This window comes from Mustela lutreola, chromosome 18 (assembly GCF_030435805.1).
Source record: "Mustela lutreola isolate mMusLut2 chromosome 18, mMusLut2.pri, whole genome shotgun sequence".
NCBI classification, from domain to species: domain Eukaryota; kingdom Metazoa; phylum Chordata; class Mammalia; order Carnivora; family Mustelidae; genus Mustela; species Mustela lutreola.
Window position 1 is genome coordinate 12,470,331 of NC_081307.1, and position 21,834 is coordinate 12,492,164.

Sequence of the window (21,834 nt, forward strand, 5' to 3'; positions counted from 1 at the left end):
GTGTCAAATAAACAAATATAATCTTAAAAAAAAAAAAAAAAAAGGAATGTTGATCCTTGTTCTGTTCTGAAACTCCACCAGGTCATTTGACCAAGACATTGGCTGCACAGAGCCTTAGGAATAAAAAGGGCATTCTTTGGAACTGTTTAGTTCTTTTCTTTTTTTTTCAAAGATTTTATTTATTTATTTGACAGAGAGATCACAAGTAGGCAGAGAGGCAGGCAGAGAGAGAGGGGGAAGCAGGCTCCCTGCTGAGCAGGGAGCCCAATGCAGTGCTCAATCCCAGGACGCTGAGATCACGACCTGAGCTGAAGGCAAAGGCTTTAACCCACTGAGCCACCCAGGCGCCCCTGTTTAGTTCATTTTTAAAGCTTTTTGAAAAAGTCATGTATTTCAGGCAGATGGAAATCTTATTTCAGAACTTCCAGAGAATCATATTGTTCGCGCAACCCACTGCTTTGTTACACTTGCCACAGAAGACTGAACAAATGCATCAAAATTCCTTCTCTTGTGGTGGAAGAAGTTGTTTTCCTTAGGGAAAGTTTAGGTCAGTTGATCATGATTTATTTTCAAACCAAGCCTGAAACCTTTTATTTATTTTCTCCCTAATTTATATAGGAGTGGGTGGGTAATCTTGGTAGTTTTTTTTTTTTTTTTTTTTTTTTTGTCAGAGAGAGCTGATGCACGGGGGAAGTAGAGGAAGAGAGAATCTTTTTTTTCTTTTTTAAAGATTTTATTTATTTATTTATATAACAGAGAGATAGAGAGCACAAGTAGGCAGAGCAGCAGGCAGAGGGAGAGGGAGAAGCAGCGTCCCTGCTTGGGCTTAATCCCAGGACCCTGGGATCATGACCTGAGCTGAAGGCAGATGTGTAACCTACTGAGCCACCAAGGCGCCACAGAAGAGAGAGAATCTTAAGCAAACTCTGTGCTCAGCACAGAGCCCAACCCAGGGCTTGGTCTCACAGCCCTGAGATAGTGACCTGAGTGGAAACCAAGAGTCAGAAGCTTAACCAACCTAGCCACCCAGATACCCCAGTTGTGGGAATTTCTATTCCACTTTTCTACTCCTTTGAAACCTAAGCAGAATAAAGTGACTACATGTATGTGACTTGTGGGATTCAGTCTTCTGTTGGCAGAGAAAAATTAAGTGGAAACAATTTTAGACTCAGGACCTAATTGTAGACCTGCCACAGCCCTCTAAGGGGGTGTGTGACCTTGGCCAAGTCACTTTACCTCTCTGTTTGGTTTCCTTATCCAGAGTGAGGTATCTAGGATCCCGAAGGTTCCTTTTAGTTTTAAATTGTGAGGTTTCTGTGCGATAACCCTGAAAGACTAACGTGTATTAAATTTTCTGCACTATGGCTACAAAATTATTCATTTGTTACAGAATTTTTGGATGCCTTCTGCTTTGAAGACTCCAGCTGCTCTGATGATAGCTTAAGAAGACTGCATGCTGTTCCCTCTCGATGCCAAGCCAGGCCTGCGCAGAACCTCGGATCTCAGTCCTTCATGGAGACCAGGTCCCAGCAGGAATGACAGTGGAAGAAATTGGCACCCAGATGGTTCCTCCATATGAAGCTGTCTTGGGCTGTGGGCCGGCTCGAGAACACCTGGTCACCAGGCTAGCCCTCTGTCAGTCACCCAGGGCCGGGCAGCATGGTGTGGATTCAGAGGAGGAAACTTTTGGCATCTTGCCTATGCATCATGGCCACCGTCTTTCTGCTTGTCACACTCCAGGTAGCAAGAATCTGGGTTGCTTGGTGTCGATTCCTGAGCCACTCCGCCGTGCCCGCCCTCCACCCACCCCTGTTCTCTCCAAGGACTTTACTTTTCGCTTAATCTTTCAGAATTGGGGGGGGGGGCGGTTCTCTGTCTAAGGCAGGGGAAAGACTTTTTTTGTCGAAAGATAAAACTGAGGTTTAGTGAGTGGGTGTGTCAGGTAGAAACCAAATCACTGAGTACGGGGTCAATTCGTGACTCTTGCAGGGTCCTGATTCTAGAAGAAGAGAAAGTAGAGCTCCATCTGTCTTACTGGATCAAATTTAGATGGCTTTCTCAAAGCCCCATATCGTGATGACTTCTGAAAGAGGGCATTCTTGAAGAAGCTGTGTGTATTCTAAGACTAAGGTCATCCATTCTGTGGAGCACAAGCATCCGTGTTAATATATTTGCCATTCTTGACATATCGTTCAACCAAGGACTGAATGTGGGTAATTTTTTGTTTTGTTTCTTTAAGATTTTATTTTTTTTATTTTTTAAAGATTTTATTTATTTGAGAGAGAGAGAGAGAGAGAGAGAGAGAATGAGAGAGAGAAAGTATGAGAGGAGAGAGGTCAGTGGGAGAAGCAGACTCCCTTGTGAGTAGGGAGCCTGATGTGGGACTCCAGGACCATGACCTGAGCCAAAGGCAGTTGCTTAGCCAACTGGGCCACCCAGGTGCTTGATTTTATTTATTTATCAGAGAGAGAGGGCATGAACAGAGGGAGCTGCAGGCAGAGGGACAAGCAGGCTCCCCTCTGAGCAGAGAGCCCCGATGTGGGACTCAATCCCAGGACCCTGAGATCATGACTTGAGCTGAAGGCAGAGGCTTAACCCACTGAGCCTTCTAGGTGCCCCTGAATGTAGGTGTTTGAACTGCAGCATTTTCTAGTCTTCTTATCTTGCATTTAGTCGGTGATTCTAAAGTTCATTACTGATTTCAAATTAAAATAAAAATGACACAGCGATGGAAAAAGTATAGATATGAATCCACATATAGTGTAGACCGTTCAAGCACCGGCTGTCCAACTGGAAATTCAAAACACTTTTAAAGATTATTTATGGATGTGCACAGTTCAGGTGTGGGGTTGATGGAAGCAGAGGTGTTCTCTGAGCTTTTTCCTCTCGATCAAGATTGAATGAGATAATACATATAAAAGCACTTTGGCAGACGGGCTGGTGCTGGACTTCTACCCCCTTCTGCTGCCAGATCGGGATCCTGGCTGGCGGAAATACTTGACCTCGTCTGTCTTGTGGGCGTCTAGGACCTGCTTGTGCAGGAGGGGCTGGAGTTCTCTACTCCCTGTGGGAAGTTACGAGAGCTTTGATCCTACTAGACAATTACTTTGGCACCTTTTCCAGTTATGAGGAATGGCTGTGTCAAAGCTAAGCACTTTTCTTTCTTTCTTTCTTTCTTTCTTTTTTTAAGATTTTATTTTAGGGGCGCCTGGGTGGCTCAGTGGGTTAAGCCGCTGCCTTCGGCTCAGGTCATGATCTCAGGGTCCTGGGATCGAGTCCCACATCGGGCTCTCTGCTCAGCAGGGGGCCTGCTTCCCTTCCCCTCTCTCTGTGATCTCTTCCCTTCCTCTCTCCTACTGTGATCCCTCTCTGTCAAATAAATAAATAAAATCTTTAAAAAAAAAAAAAAAAAAAAGATTTTATTTTATTTATTTGACAGAGGGAGAGAGAGATCACAAGGAGGCAGAGAGGCAGGCAGAGGGGGAGGGAGAATCAGACTCCCCGCAAAGCAGAGAGTCCGGATGCAGGGCTTGATCCCAGGACCCTGAGATCACGACCTGAGCCGAGGCAGAGCCTTCTGCCTGAGCCACCCAGGCGCCCCTTTTATTTCTTTTTTCTTAAGATTTTAAAAAAAAATTGTATTTGAGAGAGCGAGAGAGAGAGAATGAGCAGGGGCAGAGGGAGAGGGAGAAGCAGACTCCCCTCTGAGCAAGGAGCTGATCTCGGGGCTCAGATTCAAGACTCCAGGATCATGACCTGAGCCAAAGGCTGACGTTTAGCCGACTGAGCCATGCAGGGGGCCCTAAGAGCTTTTCTTTTGATGTCATAAGACATTACCATGTTTTTGTTATGCCTGTCATTTCTGAGCTTCTGTCACTCGTGGGGGAACCACTGTCCCCCTGTGTCTGCTCTGCCTGCCCTGCCCTCTAGACTTCTGTTACCGCTGACCTAGCTGTCCAGCTGTCCAGTGACCCAGACCATCCTGAAAGAAATAAATGTGGTTTTACAGGGAGGGGACCCAGTATTTGTAGTAGACTTTACTTGGTGCCACAGTAGAAATTATTAGACATAGAAGACCTGTGTTAGGACTCCTTTAACTGTAATAAAAAGAAACCAGTTGGCTACTTATGATGAATTCTCCCTAGAATGCAGTCTTGAGTAAGAGCCAGATAATAGCCTGACTCTCATGGGATTCATTAAGAGAGAAAACTATTGGGGTGCCTGGGTGGCTCAGTGGGTTAAGTCTCTGCCTTCAGCTCAAGTCATGATCCTGGGATCGAGCCCCGCATCGGGCTCCCTGCTCAGCGGGAGCCTGCTCCCCACCCCTCTGCTTGCCTCTTGGTCTACTTGTGATCTCTCTTTCTGTCTCTGTCAAATGAATAAATAAAATCTTTAAAAAAAAAAGGGGGGGAGGAGAAAACTATTTCCAGGTACTCTATATGCCTATGAAATGCAGAAATGTAGCTGGCCTGTGTTTAGTAGAAGGAAGCATGCTTATTGGTAGACACTTTGTCAGCACCCCAGTCTCTGGAACTCGTGGGTATGTAAATTTACATGGCAGAAGGGCCCTTGCAGATGGGATTAGGTGAGACACTTCCAGATGAGGAGATTATCCAGAATTATCCATGTGAGCCCAGTGTCCTCCCATGAGTCTTTAGAAGCTAAGACTCTTCCATGGCTGTGGTCAGACAGAGATGTGACAATGGAATAAGCATCAGAGGGAGGCAACATTGCTGGGCTTGATGATGGAGAAGATGCGGTGAGCCAAGAGTGATGTGTGGCTCGAAAAGATAGGGAAGCAAGAAAATGCTGTCTCCAGAGCTTCCAGAGAAGACTGTGGTCCTGCTAACACCTTGCTTTTAGCTTAGTGAGACCAAGGTCAGCCTTCTCACCTCCAGAACTAGGCAATAGTAAATGCATTGGTGGGACGCCTGGGTGGCTTAGTTGGTTGGACGACTGCCTTCGGCTCAGGTCATGATCCTGGAGTCCCGGGATGGAGTCCCGCATCGGGCTCTCAGCTCCACGGGGAGTCTGCTTCTCTCTCTGACCTTCTCCTTGCTCATGCTCTGTCTCACTTTCTCTCTCTCAAATAAATAAATATTAAAAAAAATAAAAATAAAAAAAAATAAATAAATGCATTGGTTACTTTCTTCTTCCTTTTTTAAAAAATCTATTTATCCAGGGGTGCCTGAGTGTCTCAGTGGCTTAAGCCTCTGCCTTCGGCTCAGGTCGTGATCCCAGGGTCCTGGGATCAAGCGCTACGTGGGGCTCTCTGCTCAGCGGTGAGCCTGCTTCCCCCTCTCCCTCACTCTACCTGCCTCTCTGCCTACTTGTGATCTCTCTCTGTCAAATAAAAAATAAAATCTAAAAAAAAAAAAATCGATTTATCCAGTTTAGAAAGACAGCAGGGGAAGAGCCAGAGGGAGAAAGAATCTCAAGCAGACTCCTCACTGAGCGCGGAGCCCGATGTGGGGCTCGATCCCATGATCCCGAGATCAGGACCCTGAGGTCATGACCCCAGTGGAAATCAAGAGTGAGATGCTCAACCAAGTCAGCTACTCAGACGCCCAATAAATGTGTTGTTTTCCATTGATGAGTTCATGGTAATTTATTCTAGCTGCATAGAAAACTAAGACACAGCTTCATCATCAAGATGAATGGGGGGCATGCAAAAGGCGACGAGACAGTCTGATTCTGTAATACTTGTCTTCTCCTTCAGGTCGTGGTCGAGCTGGGAAAGTTTGAAAGGAAGAAGTTTAAAACTTCCAGTTTGCGAAATGGACAGGCAAAAGTGGAAGAGGAGCCTGCAGATCTCTATCCGATCCCCGGGAGAGAAGCACGGATCTTGACAAGGAAAACCCAGCGGGACACTGAGAGCTACCCCATCATGCTTTGGTGGTCCCCACTGACTGGGGAGACCGGAAGGCTCGGCCAGTGTGGGGCAGATGCGTGTTTCTTCACCATCAACAGGACCTTCCTACATCATCCCATGACCAAAGCCTTCCTCTTCTATGGTAAGTGGGGCATTTGCCTGTCTCCTATCGCTTGCTGACATCCTGCTGACTTTCTGCTCGCCTCCCAAGGAAGAGAAGGTGGCGCTCCCCTTGAACACACTGTGACACGCCTGACGTCCTTTGCACTTGCTCCATGTAAGGCCTGAGCTTTTAGCAGGTATGATAAATAAACAAGCTTGACCAACATAAAGGTGGCTGGCCGGCTACTGGCAATTCTGGAAGAGAAGGGATGTTTCCTCTCGCCCTTTCACAGTTAGATTCTGTGCCTACCGAATTTGATATTTAGAGAACTGGGTATTGATTCTGTTGTTGGGATCCATTCAGAATGTCACCTATGATAACAGCCAGGAGATTCTGATCACCATAGCAAGGGTTTAATTGGACATTAGCTAAGCACAGTGTTCTTTTATTTCATTAGATTAATCAGCAATAAAAATAAAAATATTTCTCAGCTTCGGCTGAACAATATCGAGAGTAAGTTGGTGTTCATCACTTCCTGAGGCTAATTATATGTCCTGCTGGGATTGGGGGCAGCCAGACCCAGTGAGGGGAATGAGCAAACTGCCAGCAGTGGCGGGAGATTCAGAGCTCCCGGGTGACGAGTGGAGGGGGCCAAGTGGCCCACGTGAGCAGACTTGACCGAATATAGACAAGGCCGGTCAGTTGGGAAGTCAGTGAAAGCCGGTCTGCTGTAGAGTGGTGTGGATGTGGATCTGTCTTTATGTGTGTGTGTCTGTGTGCGTGAGAGAGAGAGAGAGAAAGGAGAGAGAGAGGGAGACTCCACACTCTTCCTCTAGAGACAGGGCTGGAGTCTCTGCCTGAAACCAGTAGGAGGGTTTGGTCTCCCCTTGCCATAGGCGAGAAGCAGCCATCCCATCACTGCTGTACCCCCTTGCCAACTGCATCTGTTGATCTTAATAGGGAGATGTTTCTTTGAGAGTATCTGGTTCTACTCAGGGCAAACAGGCTGCAGGGCAAGGGTCATCTTACTATATGACGTGGCTCACTGAGACGGCATAATGTTGTCAGCACCGAATACTAATCTATCTAAAATGATGCAGCTTTTGGGGAAGGCTGTAGGGATGAGAAATTGAGTGCAGCGGACGGGGCGAGGGAGAGTTAAATATACATCTTCTGTAGGAAGAATCAATATATACTCTCGAAAACGGAAAAGTCAAGAAGTAAAATCTAAGTCTGTTTTTTGGGAATACTGGAGGTCTGTGTGCATGTATGACATGTTAAAAAGTTTTGTTTAGGGGCGCCTGGGTGGCTCAGTGGGTTAAAGCCTCTGCCTTCGACTCAGGTCATGATCCCAGGGTCCTGGGATCGAGCCCTGCATTGAGCTCTCTGCTCAGCAGGGAGCCTGCTTCCTCCTCTCTTTCTGCCTGCCTCTTTGTCTACATGTGATCTCTCTCTGTCAAATAAATAAATAAAATCCTAAAAAAGAAAAAAAAAAGTTTCGTTTAGGAGTTTCTGGGTGGCTCAGTTGGTTGGGCATCTGCCTTTGGCTTGGTCATGATCCTGGAGTCTGGGGGTTGAGTCCCCCCATTAGGCTCCCTGCTCAGTGGGAGAGTCTGCTTCTCCCTTTCCCGTGACCTCTTTCCCTGCTTGTGTTTGGTCTCTTTAGCTTACCCTCTCTTTCTGAAATAAATAAAATTTTTAAAAAGATAAGTTTTGTTTAAAAGGCCACCACTGTGATATGACCACTTTGGACAGTGGTCTGGCAATATCCAGTCAATGTAAATTCATACCAGATCATCCCACTGCTAGGTATGAAGCCTCACGAAATGTCACACACACACATGGAATGCTTACAGTAGCGTTGTTTGTCCTAAGCAAGGTTTTTTTTTTTTTTTTTTAAGATTTTATATATTTGCGAGTGAGAGACACACAGTGAGAGAGGGAGCACAAGTAGAGGGAGTGGGAGAGGGAGAAGCAGGCTCCCCGCCGAGCAGAGAGCCCGATGTGGGGCTCGATTCCAGGACCCTGGGACCATGATCTGAGCAGAACGCAGAGGCTTAATGACTGAGCCACCCAGGCACCCCCTAAGTAAGGTTCTTAAAATCGCCTAAATGTCCAACAAGAGAAAAGTGGTCAAATGAAGTGTGATATATAGAAATTCAGTGTGACACTACGCAACAGTGGAAATGGACGCCCAATGCCAATAGGACCTTGGAAACCATGTAAGAGGAAAAGCAAGTTAGAGAGCTGTGACAGAAAGTTAATACATCCGGTCTCCCCGGGATTCCTGACCTGCTCCGGTCTCGAGTGCTTGCCCTTTTTGCTGGGTGCACAGGTCCTGTGCTGGCTGCCCGTTGTTCTGGGGGTTCCCTATGCCTTATTCTTGTGTTGGCTTCCTTTCTTCTCCTCCTCAGCCTCCTCCTTCCACTTCCCTTCCTCTTACCCCTCTTAAAAAGATTTATTTTTTAGAGAGAACATGGGGGAAAGGTTGGGGGGTGAGAGAGAGAATCCCAAGCAGATTCCCCACTGAGCGGGCCTCAATCTCATGACCCTGAGATAAGAACCCGAGAGGAAATCAGGAGTCCAACACTTAACCACCTGAGCCCCACAGGCACCCCTCCTGTTTCTTTTAGGACTTATTTTTCTCTTTCTTGGTTTATATTTTTGTTTCAGTATTTTCTGAAGATAAGTTTTCAGAGACTTTGTATGTGTGAAAATGTGTTCCTTTTATTCTCGCCTTCATTCGTGGTTTGGCTTAGCATAGAATTCTAGGTAAGAAATGCTTTTCTTTCTGAATTAAAAAAAAAAAGATTTTATTTATTTATTTGACAGAGAGAGAGAGAATCACAAGTAGGCAGAGAGGCAGGCAGAGAGAGAGGGGGAAGCTGGCTCCCCGCTGAGCAGAGCGCCCAATGTGGGGCTCATTGTGGGGCTCCATGAAGGGCTTCATCCCAGGACCCTGAGATCATGACCTGAGGCGCCAAAGGCAGAGACTTAACCCACTGAGCCACCCAGGCGCCCCTTCTTTCTGAATTTGAAAGACATTTTCCTGCTGTCTTCTAGCTTCTGCTGTAGTTGCTTGGGAAGCCAAAGCTATTTTGATTCCTCCTCCTTTGTATTCTGTTCCCCTCTCCCCTGTCTGGAAAAATACAGAATATTCTCTTTTCACTGGTTTCAAAACTTAGTATGATGCTTTGCTCTGGGCCTATTTTCCTTTTATTGAGGTGGATACTAAAATATCAGATTGGTGGGAAGCCTACAAAACAGTATTTAGCTCAGTGACCTCTCCAGGACTCACAGATCTACAGGTTCATGCACTTAATTTATGAGCACCCCAAGACTCGATTCTTCTCTCAAGGATGGACTCACCTCTAACCCAGCTTCCAGGAGATGGATACATCAACAGAAATGCTTCTGGCTTAATCTTCCTCTCTCGGGTTTTGTTACTCTCCAGCTCCGGAAACCATCTATGACTCTCATTGAGAGCTAAATATATGCCATTTTTACTGTCCTGGCATTCAAGGCTCTGAAATCTGAATCCAGCCTGTCTTCTAAACTTAACCACTGGGATTCTATCTACTAAACCCTAGGTTCAAAAATCAAACTGCGATAGTCGCCATTTTAGGCAGAAACCACAAAAGCACTAATTCACTGCCACGGTTTACTCAGTTTCTGAGTCCTACATTGTCCTTTCTGTTTGTCCTGTCAGAGACTCTCCCGAGTACCCACCATTTGTTTGGAAACATGGATGATTAGTGGAGTGCCTGATGTCACAGATTATTATCTTGAGACAAAGACATTACCCAACTGTGATGCAGTTCTAAGTGGCATAGATCTCACAGCAGAAGTGTCAGTAAATCTTGTGGAATTTCAAAGAAGGGAGAGAGAACATATGACTGGAGGGGTCAGGAAAGGCTTTATAAGACCTCCTTCATAAAACAGGAGAAATTTGAAATTTTGAGAGAAAATGGAATTGGATTGTGTTGAGATTGGAGGACACGTCGTGAATGTGGGACGGCGTGAATGTGAGCAAAGAAGCGGAAAGTGATGGGTAATGTCTGAGGTACAACAAGGCTGTGGCATAGTTCTGGGTAAGAGGGAAGTGGAGATTGAATGGTACATTGGGACCAGAACACTGGAGAACCGTGAACGTTGGCTTAGATTTTGGATCACTTTGGAGAATGGTCTCAGGGAGCCCCTGAGAATTGAATGGCCTTTTAAAAACCAAGTCAGAGGGGCACCTGGCTGGCTCAGTGGGTTAAAGCCTCTGCCTTCAGCTTGGGTCATGATCTCGGGGTCCTGGGATCCAGCCCTATGTTGGGCTCTCTGCTTGGCGAGGAGCCTGCTTCCCTCTCGCTCTGCCTGCCTCTCTGCCTACTTGTGACCTCTGTCTGTCAAATAAATAAACTGTTAAAAAAAATCCTTAATTTTAAGAAGAAAAAAAAACCAACTCAGATATTAACACCTGTGAACCCTTCCGGATTCCCTCCCATCAGAGGCAGCCTCTACTGTGTGCCAAGCACAATGCCAATCCTGAGGAATAAAGAATAGAAATAAGGTAACGAAGGCATTTCATTCTGTTCTGTATGATCTTCTCTTCTTTCATGGAGTGGAAAGTTCTGGATGACAGGGCAACATCAGTTCATCTTTGTACCTCCTCTACCCTTAAGTCTAGCACCTTCTCCATGGTAGGTATTCAGGTAATCTTCGACAAGACCTCAAGCCAAAGAGGGTGCAGGGTCTACACTTCTCATCCACGTGATAAGACTGAGGCTGTGAAAGGTGAGGGGTTCCTGAGATGACACCGGGGTTAGCAGCGGAGTGGGACTCAGAGCCGACGTGTCCTGACCCCTGACCCTTCCATCACTGTTGTCAGCACCATATTTGAATGTATGCTCATGAGGATAATTAGATCTGGATATTTGGATTTGGGAATTCCTTAAGATGTCTGGTTTTTAACTGGTGGAATTAGAGATTCGGTTCATTAAGAAGGTCTGTTGAGCAAGACGGAATGAAGACACCACACGTTTCTGTCTGAGGACTCCACAAACTCTAATTAAGTAGGTCACTCACAACTGCACATGGGACCCTGCTGCGGCAGGATTGAGAAAGAGAAAGCAGGGAAATGATGCAGGTGTCAAAAGCTGCCCTAATTTAGTGAAATGGAAACTCAGAGGGTTATGTAACCTCGAAGCTATTGTAAACCAGAATATTTCTGAGTTTGCTTGTTTCCTTTGCAGCCTACTTTCTTTTTCTTCTTCCTAGGTATGAGTCACTTACTTAATACGAACACAGTGACTGCTGTGTCTGGTTTAAGCCTCTTGAGAAGTGCAAGGCTTCAGCTTCATTAACAATTCTCTGAAACGAATATATAAAGCAGTCAGAAATGAATAAAGTGGTTTTTTTTTTTTTCAACCCAAAATGCAAGGGTTAGGGGAGTCTTTAAAGCTGCCACTGTAGTGATTTCAAAACACAACTCTGGGTTTTAAGACCGTTCTCTGGAAAGATGTCTCTCCTGGAGGAGTGGTTGGAGTCACCCTGGACGAGAATGGGCTTAGTTAGAGCCGGGAACTGCTTCTGTTTTAGGTGAGCTTCTAAATAGAGGTTTTAGGGGCGCCTGGGTGGCTCAGTGGGTTAAGCCTCTGCCTTTGGCTCAGGACATGATCCCAGGGTCCTGGGATCAAGTCCCCTATCGGGCTCTCTGCTCAGCAGGGAGCTTGCTTCCCCCTCTCTGTGCCTGCCTCTCTACCTACTTGTGATCTCTCTGTGTCAAATAAATAGATAAAATCTTAAAAATAAAATGAATAGAGGTTTTAGTAAACAGAAGCACAGGGAGACAAAGGAATAAGGAGGCTTCTGCAATATATACCACTTTAAGGATGTGGAGATGAGCACACTTGGTACAGTCTGGGGGATATGAAGAGAAGAACATCATCAGGTTGGCCCTTCTAGAAGGACAGCTACCGTCCAGCTCTCAGGCACTGAGCGCTGACTGCTCTCTGGGAGCTCCATTACCTTGCGCCGGCTCCATGTTTCCCCTCTGGCTTCCTTGCACGTGATCTCCCTGTCTTCCCCAGACAGCCTCACAGGTGGGGATTCTACCTCTTTTTGATGAAGAGGGAAGGAAAGCACAGCGGAGGCTTGTCTTGGGTTACCTGTGTGGGTGGTAGGAGCCAGAGCTGTCCCCTCCTGAACAAGAGTCCACGTTATATTTCCAACCTTGGAGAAGACTGAGAGTAAAGGAGTCCTCAGAAATGGGTGGTGTCGGTCGAGAAGATTTCTTCAAGAACTGGAGTTACGAGGAAGGTCTTTAGCAGGGGACGAGTGTGGAGCGCCTCACAGGTATCGTGAGCAAAGCAACAGAAATCAGCCTTCTCGCTCACTCTGTGCCCGACGCGTTCAGGAACAGGGGGTTCTGGTGTTGAAAAGGGCTCCTGAGTGGGAAAGCGTTTCTGCTGTAAGCCATCTGCAGCTTACCAGTTCCCAGAGTGTTTAATGAAAGACATTTAGGACGAATGATAGCAAACACAGTAGATGCTTTCTTTGTTTCAAGGGAGACTTTGGGATTCACTGCCATTATCAATGCCCGCTCTGCCAGGCACCAAAGAGATACTCTCTGTGTATTCTCTTATTTAAAATCATCGTAACATTGTGTAGTTGCCTGGGTATTATTACCGTTTTAGAGATGGGGAAACAGGCTCAGAGAATGTGAGTGACCTGCCCAAGGTCACACAGATGGAAAGTGCTTGATCACATAACCCAAACCAGAATATCTGATTCACAACTCATACTCTGTGTTTATCACTATTTTACCACACTGTGTACACCACAGGCGTGAGCCTGTACACCACATCCAGCATCTTTCTCCTTTGGAAATGCTAGCTCATCAGTGAACCCTGTTACCAGCCATCTCCCCATCTTCCGGGTTTCATGCAAAGGTTTACTGGTTTGGAAGACAGCTGTGCTCACCACTATACCACCAACGCTGTACAGCCCCGAAGGTTTACTAGTTTGTTTACTCATCCCCCTTCAGACATTTCTTCCATCCATTCATTCATCCATCCATTCATTCATTCATTCGTCGTTCATTCAAAGTCTGACAATGACCAAGCATGAGTTACAGAATGAGATCAACACGTGTGAGTGTCTCACTGCCCTTTAAAATCTTATTCGGGAAGTGAATTTTCACCTTCCCCTAACTGGAAACTCTGGCAGATCTCTAGCCTTCGTGCTCCCTGTTCGGCAGGGGAGGATTTTATGGACACTTTACATTGCAAGTGTGGTTTCAAGCTTACTACGTGGCGCGTTCAGTCCCAGGTAGAATCCTTTCTGGACTCTGAGTGCACCTGGGGGAATGTTTGTTGTGTTCGCCAGCTGGGAGCTCTTTTCATGCCCCAAGCCCGCTCCCCTGGGAAAGGCGCTTGTGTTCTTTCTGTTCTCTGCCCTCTGCTTGCTCCTTCTCCCCTGATCACCAGCTGCTTTTGGGAGCCTGGTGGAGTGACAGTGAGGACAGGGACGAGAATTAAGGAGATAGGACATTTTTTACTTGGCTGTGTGGCTCCATGTCTCCTGAACCAAGCACATGTTTCGAGCTGGTGTCCTTGAGTGGGTCGGGCAGAGGACGAAGTATACTTTTTTCTATTCTGGGGCATTTTCATGGCATTTGGAGTTTGCCTGTTGGACTTTCACAGTTTCCCTTCTCAGGAAGCCACATCTCCTCTCTGTGCAGTCAGATGGCGTCCCAGTTCCTGGCATCCTGTGAAACATACCCAGCTTCTTTCTGCTGAGGTCTCTTTGTTCCTTGTAGGCTCTCATCAGAGGATCCGAGGCTGCCCACCGGCTCCCCACGTGTGTCAGGGGAAGTATCACCCACCTCTTGCCTTCACTGGCTTTGGGATCATGGGTAGCTGCTGTCCCCTTACCTTTTAGATTTTCCTAGCGAGATGGGTTGGGGGAGCCCAACCCTGGCACACAGTCCTCCTGTGCCTCCTCAGGCTTGAGGTAGGCACTAGTCTGCTGTGTCTAAGTTGCAAGAACATATTACATATTTCAGAGTTCTCCAGGCAGCCCCATGGAAACGGGGTTCAGAGCAGGGCACGAGTGTTCATCGTACATACACTTCAGTGAGTGTCCCCCACAGGCTCTTCTCTCTCCTCCCTTTCTGTATTCTTGACCTTGTTGTGGAATCCAAGAATCCTGAAACAGGTTCACCTTCATTCCATGTGTAAATTCAGCAAGCAGGGGCAAAGACGTGTTCTGTTTCACAGTTACTCTGTATCTCGGTCAGTGTGTCCGATCGGTTCTATCCTGACATGAAGTCGTACGGGGTTTCTGCAGAGTGGCACCGATGGCCAGGCCCCTTGCCAGACCCTGGAGAAGCACAGAAGACAGACAAGTTTGGTTTCCCATGATTATATCACGGTTGATGTGCTAACAGCCTGGATTTCCTTCTATGGCTATAACCCACGTCTGAGTGACACATCCATGAACCCCGCTCAGGACTAGAGATTTCTGCTGATCTCATCCCTTACATGTTCGTTCTTAGTAATTTTTGTCTCCAGAGGCTGATCTTCTCTTGGGCCCTGTGCACGGAATTAGTGGGTAATTGTTCTTAATAGCATGGCAGGTTAAGACTTATTTGGGAGATGGGAAGGAAATGGATTTAATTGGACTGTGTGGGCAGTAATGAAGCTGAACACGAAAAGAACCTCATAATAACTGGGTGAAAGGTTGTATGTTATATACAGGGTATGTATACAAGATGTATATATGTTTATATCTGTGTGCATATATATATATATCTTTGCTATCTTTGCTATAATCAGACCTTGTATTTTATTTATTTATTTTTAAAAAGAATTTATTTATTTATTTAGAGAGAGAGAGCACTTTCACAAGCAGGGGGAGACACAGAGGGAGAGGGAGAGAGAGAGAGAGAATCTCAAGCAGACTCCCCGCTGGGCGTAGAGCCTGTCATAGGGCTTGATCTCACGACCCTGAGATCATGACCGGAGCCGAAACCAAGACTTGGGTGCTCAACCAACTGAGCACCCAGGTGCCCCAAACCTCTTATTTTATTTTTTAATTTTTTTTTAAAAGATGTTATTTATTTATTTGTCAGAGAGGAAGGGAGGGACAAAGGGGGAGCGGCAGGCAGAGGTAGAAGCAGGCTCCCCGCTGAGCAAGGAGCCTGATGTGGGGCTCGATCCCAGGACTCTGAGATCATGACCTGAGCTGAAACCAAGACTTGGGCATTCAACTAACTGAGCCCCTCAGGTGCCCCAAACCTCTTATTTTAAATAGATGTCTTATTTTTACTTACATAGTTATTTGTGTGATCCTTTACAAAGGATGAACCCAGTGGCTGGGCTCTGCTCAAATCCCCAGTGACAGCTCCTGTTAGAATTCCAGGTCCTTACCGTGGCCTCTGCGACTGCGGGCTCTGCCCTGCTGGGTTCTTCAGGCTCTGCATGCTCTCTCCTCTCCTCTCTACCTGGGGGCTGCTTGCAGTCCCTCCTCACACTGGGGGGAGCCTTGCCAGCCTCAGAACCTGTCACTTGCTCTTTCTGTTCCTGGGATGTGCTCCCCCGGCTTGTTCCTTCCACCGGCCAGTGTCTGTGCATGATGCTTCCTCAGAGGCCTCTTTCCCCATCTTCTTCTGGAAGCAGCGCTCTGCTCCCACGCCTCTCCCGGTGCCATCCACCCTGGCCCGACTTCATTTTCTCTTCGTGACAGCCATCACCTCCGAAGTTCGCTTACTCTTCTGGGGCAAACATCCATGGTCTCCCCACACTGGAATCTAAGTATGGGAAGACAAGGAGCTTTGTTGTCTTCTGGGCTGTCATCCCACGTCCTACAGCAGTGCCTGGCCACTGGCAGGCTTCAGGGAGTCTTGGTGAATGAATGAGTTCGTGAAACTGGCCTGATGTCCTCATGTAGAGATGCAGAGGAAATGAGAATGTTGGTGTTTTTTTCTTTTAAGATCTATCCATTTGGAAACAAGCTGAAACCAGAGAGGGAGACAAACCATAAGGGACTCTTAATCTCAGGAAACAAACTCAGGGTTGCTGGAGAGGAGGGTTTGGGAGGGGTGGGGTGGCTGCGTGATGGACACTGGGGAGGGTCTGGGCTATGGTGAGTGCTGTGAATTGTGTAACCCCGATGAATCACACACCTGAACCCCTGAAACAAACAATACATTGTATGTTAATAAAAAAAGATTAAAAATAATTTTCCGAACAACAACAACAAAAAGATATTTCCATTTATTTTAGAGACAGAGAGTGTGCATGTGTGCACAAGAGGGCAGGGAGGGACAGGGAGAGAGAATCCTCAAGCAGACTCCCCACGAGGGCAGAACCTGATGGTGGGTCTCCATCTCATGTCGCAGGAGATCAGGACTTGAGTCAAATCTGAGAGTCCCGTTCAACAAGCCGAGCCACCCAGGAGCCCCAGAGAACGTTGGTATTTTTATCTTCACTGGGTCTTGAGATATTACATAACTTACCCACGCTGTGCCTGGCATTCTTTTTGAATGTGTTCATTAGACCCTATGATTAACACACTGTTTTATTTAAATTAAGTTATATCAAATTTTTTCATGTCCACGGCTGAATTAAACTTTCTGGTACAAAGCTTCTTGCAAAGAAACAGTGAAATCTGTCCTCATTTTTAGTCCTTAGAAGGAATCACTTGCAGCTGTTTTAGCTATTTTCTTAAGGCCATGTTACTTCCTAATTTTGTAATCAGGAGGTCGTGCATTCACTCCGGCTGCCTGCAGATTGGGACACACAGGGGGAAGCCACACTCCCGGTCCTGCCCTGCCCTGGGTCAGCGTGGTGGCTTGGGGGACTGGTGTGCTGTACCTTTTATCATGTCAGGTATGATTGATTCTTCCTGTATTTAGATGAGCTCTGGCAGCCGGAGTTAGCAGCAAGGGAAGAGCTGTCATACAGAGGCGTTCAGTCTTACTAATGCCCCGGGTTCAGGTGTCAAGGTCATTGGTTGGAACGTGAAAGAACCACAGTCTCTGCTCACTTGGGCTTTTTCAGTGGGAGTTGTGACAGCTTCTCTCTCTCTTTCTCTCTCTCTCTCTTTCCTTTCTTTTCTTTTTTTCTGGATCGTTCATGTAATATAATGTGTGAGACATCCTTTCAACTCCTGCCCAATTTGTTTGCATCTCTAAAAAGTTTCTTCAGTTAATGCTGGAACGGCGGAGAACCAAACCCAAACTCTCTGATTTAGATTTCTGAAACTTGAGAGTTTACGACCTTACTTATTCTGCTGTAGATGAGTGGTTTCCAAACCCAGCTAACCTCTAAGGTGACAGGTGAACAAGAAAACAAAACCCTACCTCCCTGCACTCAACTTCCAACATACTCAGAATCTCTTGGGCTGAAGACCTGTTCTCTGCCACCTGTGTGGTCACGTTGGCTCAGGAGGCATTTTACAGGGCTGTGGGAAGGTGTGGGAAGAGTTGGCCAGAGATTTGAAAACAAAAGAAAACAAATTATCAAGAAAGAAAATGTAATGATAACACACTAGTTTGGCTCAGCAGTAGATAATACTTACTCCTACAATAATGAAAGCACTGGATGTATCTTAATCAAAAATGGATGAGGGGTGGGAAGGGAGGTGGGTGAGGGGGTGGGTTAAGTAGGTGATGGGCACGAAGGATGGCACTTGAGACGGGCACCGGGTGTTGTAGGGAAGTGTGCAATCTACTGTACACCTGAAACTAACATGACACGGTAGTTAACTAACTGGAATCGGAATTAAAACTTTATTGAAAGAAAAAAAGAAAAAAACGGAAGAGGAGGGAAGACAAGTATGTAGGGGAAGGGTGATCTAGGCAAGTTCAAGCTTCCCTCCATAGTGGGAAGACAGTAGGTATTATCCAAAACTGAGAAGTCAAGCCCGAGCATGTTAAGCATGTTATTTGGATGTCTCTGAAGTGTGAGTAGAGAAGAAGCACCTGAAAGAAGAGGTGTGGTGACTTCTGGCGCGTGGAAAGGGAGTGGGGGGTATGGGGCAGGACCCTGCTATCTGGTGTTGATGGCCTGAGAAAAGACTGATCTCACCTTTGAAGCCATATGCAGGTTAATTTGGTATAAATAAAAATTTAATTAACAAGGATATTTTGTCTCCAGGGATATAGTTAAGTGCAAGGACAGTAGGAACAGTTATTAATAAATTATCCAATTCCTAGACTTTTCTGGCTTTCTTGGGATACCTTTGGGAAGAGTGTCAATTATGGAGAGGCATTCATATTTCTTCTAGCTAAGGTATTCATTCCCTGCCATGAAAAAAAAGTTACATATTACTATTAGTTGATTTTTAATCTCTCCCCGTAAAAAGGTAAATCAACGGAATCTCGCTAGATTTCGTTCGGTGTAAGGACAAAGGCTTTCGTGAGCCTCATAATGTTTAGTTTTGAGGGTTGTTCCGGCAGGAGGGGAATCCTCTTGGCCTTGTTTCTGACCTAGCCTCCTGCTTCTTTTTTAACCCTCTCTGTTCTTTTGCGAGGGTTTGGTTATATAAGTATTAGAGGAAGAGCAAAACGGCTGAACACCTGAAAGCATTTCTCAGACTAACCTTACAAATCTGGAAGGAGGTGCGGAAGTAAGTAGAGGCAGAGTCCAGCACTTTCCTTCTGACTGATGTGAGGAGGCGGTAGACAGATCTCAGGACGGCAGCTTCAGCAGTTTGGGCCAGTGGATGGGTTGGCTCTGATCCAGTTCCTGGCGGATTCTCTGACACAGGGAAGCCCTCCGGGACAAGCTGGCAGTTCCCTTCTGCAGAGCAGACAACCAGGGCTCATCGGCACCCCAAATAAAACCATGCCGCTCTCACTGACATGTTCTCCTCACTCTTAAAAATTTAAACAAAATAAAACAAAAACATTTAAACTGAAGAGAGTACAGCAGATGCTTTATTTTCACCGATGTGGTCCACCCCCTCTAGATCATTCTAGGGCGTCGATCGAGCATCCCGGCCTTTGAGAGAGGGGGTGCTGGGGAATGTCCCATTCTGGGGGATAAGAACAGCCAGCGTCTGTCTCTCAGCTGGCTCCGTGCTATCTACTTGTTGAACAAGCTGGAGATCTCTTGAACTATTAAAAACTTGTGTATTCGTGAAAAAGTGACCTCTCTGAAGGAAGCCAAATGCTAGTGCTGATGAGGTTACTGGTTACTGGTTACTGGGCAGAAGATAGCTGTCTAAGTAGATCAAACAGTAGAGCATTGGACTGATTTATGGTTTGGATCTGTATGTAATAGTCCACCTGACTCCGTGTTTTGAGGACATTGTGTGCTACTGGATTTATGGTTCGGGAGAGTTTGAGAATGTGTCATAGCTGAGAATGTGACACCCTGCTGGTGTTAGGGTCTGCTCCTTGTTCATTTATGCACATTTATACAGGACACTTATTTTTTTTTTTTTTTTTAAATTCATGAGCGAGAGGCAGAGGCAGAGGGAGAAGCAGGCTTCCTGCAGAGCAGGGAGCCCGATGTGGGACTTGATGCCAGGACCCTGGAATCATGACCTGAGCGGAAGGCAGACACATAACTGACTGAGCCACTCAGGTGCCCCATTTAAGAAACCTCTATTATGGGGCCCCTGGGTGGCTTAGTGGGTTAAAGCCTCTGCCTTTGGTCATGGTCCCGGGGTCCTGGGATCGAGCCCCGCATTTGGTTTCTGCTTGGCGGGAGGCCTGCCTCCCCCTCTCTCTGCCTGCCTCTCTGCCTCCTTGTGATCTCTGTCTGCCAAATAAATAAAAAAATCTCTAACAACAACAACAAAATGAAACCTTTATTATAGGTGCAGCCCTGGGTTGGGTGCTGGGGTTTATAGGCAGGCTCTGCCTGGGGGAACTATGAAATACGTAAATAAGATTGCTACCAGCTAGGGATGAGTGTTTTGACTTTAGACCAGAGTAATTGGGGAGGCCTCTATGAAGGCTTAACATTGGAGCCTGAGAACTGAAAGATGGGAGGAGACCCGCCTGTGTCCCAAGTGGAGGGAATTAATATCCGGTGGAGGGAGCAGCTGACGGATAGGAGAGTGGGAGGGAGCGTCAGAAAGAAGGCTGTTGTGGCCGGAGCACCAGGGGTGAGAAGGGAGAGCATAGGAGTTGGGATCCGAGGGGCAGACAGACGCCTGTGATGAAGGGCCCCAAGAGACAGGGCGGGAGGTCTGGATATAATCTGAGTGCAATGGGAAAACACCAGAAGGTTCCAGGCAGAGTTGCTGTGATCTGATTTCAGTTTTGTTCTGTTCCGACTGATGTTTTAAAAAGATCCCTGGATGGCTTCTCCATGGAGAATGGATTGGACCGTGAAGGTGGAAGCGAGACACAGTTTCATTAAAGAAGTGAAACTCAGGAGCGCCTGGGTGGCTCCGTCCTTAAGCATCCGCCTTCCGCTGGGGTCGCCATCTCGGGGTCCTGGGATTGAGCACCGTGTCGGGCTCCTTGCTTCTCCCTCTCCAGCTCCCCCTGCGCGTGTTCCCACTCTCGCTGTCTCTCTCTCTCTGTCAAATAAATAAAATCTTAAAAAAAAAAAGTGAAAATCCTGGTGCTCTGGATTTTAGGGTAGGAGGTAGTGGAGAAAGAAATGGGCGGATTGGTGATGTGGTTTGAAAACAGAATGGATGTCTCGATGTCATGGCGGTATCTATTTTCATATATGCAGGTGCCCAAAGAGAAAAATTAACTGCGCTTATTCATTTAACTCCTCAGCCTTTCAGACGCTTAGTTCAACCTCACGTTACCAACTTACCACAACCGTGGAGCATAAACAGCATAAATGCCGCAGTTCATTTCCTTCCTGCTGGGTAAAAACAGTAGGTCATAAATTATTGATCATCAAATATTTTGCTTCCCATGGCACATAAATATTTAATGCTCAAGGTTATTGACATGTGCCTATTTTACTTTCCTGAGTACAGACATCTAAATTTGATATCCAGATCATTGGTAACTATTTTTTTAGTTGCATATGAACAGCTGTGTGCAAACCCTGTTAATTTCCAGCCGAAAACACTGATATTTGTTTACTGATGAAGCAGTTGTCATTTACTTAGAAGATCTAGCAGAGAAACACCCATTTCTTATGGTTCCTTCTGCACTCTACCCCCTCCCCACGCCCTCTCCCCCCACAAGTCTTTTGAGTCCCTTGGAAACGTTAAAAGAAAGATACAGTGTTTTCTTCCCCGTTCTAGACCAAATCAACATCTCTGGAAATGAGGTCCAAGACTCTGTTCTTTATCAAACTTCCCAAGAAGTAATGATGTATCTAGTCTTGGGGGTGGGGGTGGGGGCAGGTACTGGGAACAGCTCCGAGATGGTCTCTTAGGAAGCTTCCACCGCTAATGAAAGTTTTATGACTTAATATAAAATCTCTAAGTTCTAGCATGAGAATTTATAGATGTATCTTTGGTTTTATATCCTGTTGTTGCTTATGTAGGCTTATGATTTATTTCATGCTTTGGTCTTTGCGAACAGAATATCCAATTATAACGTTACGCCTTCAGGAAAATAAAATCCTCTCTAAGACATCTGCCTTGTGACAGTTTCCAAGAATGTCTCTTGTCAAAATTGGAAAACTGTTCGTAGCTGGACGTATGAATTTTGATGATTCTCTCACGGGCGTTATGCAATCAGGGCATTCTTTTGGCCACATGGGCACAATTTGGTCTTTCAGGAGCACTTTGTTGTTGGACTAATATAGCATCTGGTGATGTCTGAAGGCGTCAGAATCAGGGGCCTCTGCTTAGAAGATACTTACGGCTTAGCTGATGCTGAGCATAAGCTTGGATCCAGGAGGGATGAGACAGAGTCTTTTTCTACTGTCCCCACTCA

At 46.3% G+C, this 21,834-nt stretch overlaps 1 protein-coding gene across 6 annotated transcripts in view; it reads left to right on the forward strand.

Annotated features, from left to right (window-relative positions):
- The window catches only part of FUT10 (fucosyltransferase 10), a 148,192-nt gene that overhangs the window by 12,571 nt on the left and 113,787 nt on the right, over positions 1 to 21,834 (forward strand). For all 6 annotated transcript variants that reach the window (XM_059156362.1, XM_059156361.1, XM_059156365.1 and 3 more), the window contains 2 exons: positions 1,391 to 1,740; positions 5,720 to 6,014. In XM_059156362.1, coding sequence (XP_059012345.1) covers positions 1,660 to 1,740; positions 5,720 to 6,014 — 376 coding nt within the window. In that variant the 5' untranslated portion in view covers positions 1,391 to 1,659. The remainder of the gene's footprint in view (positions 1 to 1,390; positions 1,741 to 5,719; positions 6,015 to 21,834) is intronic.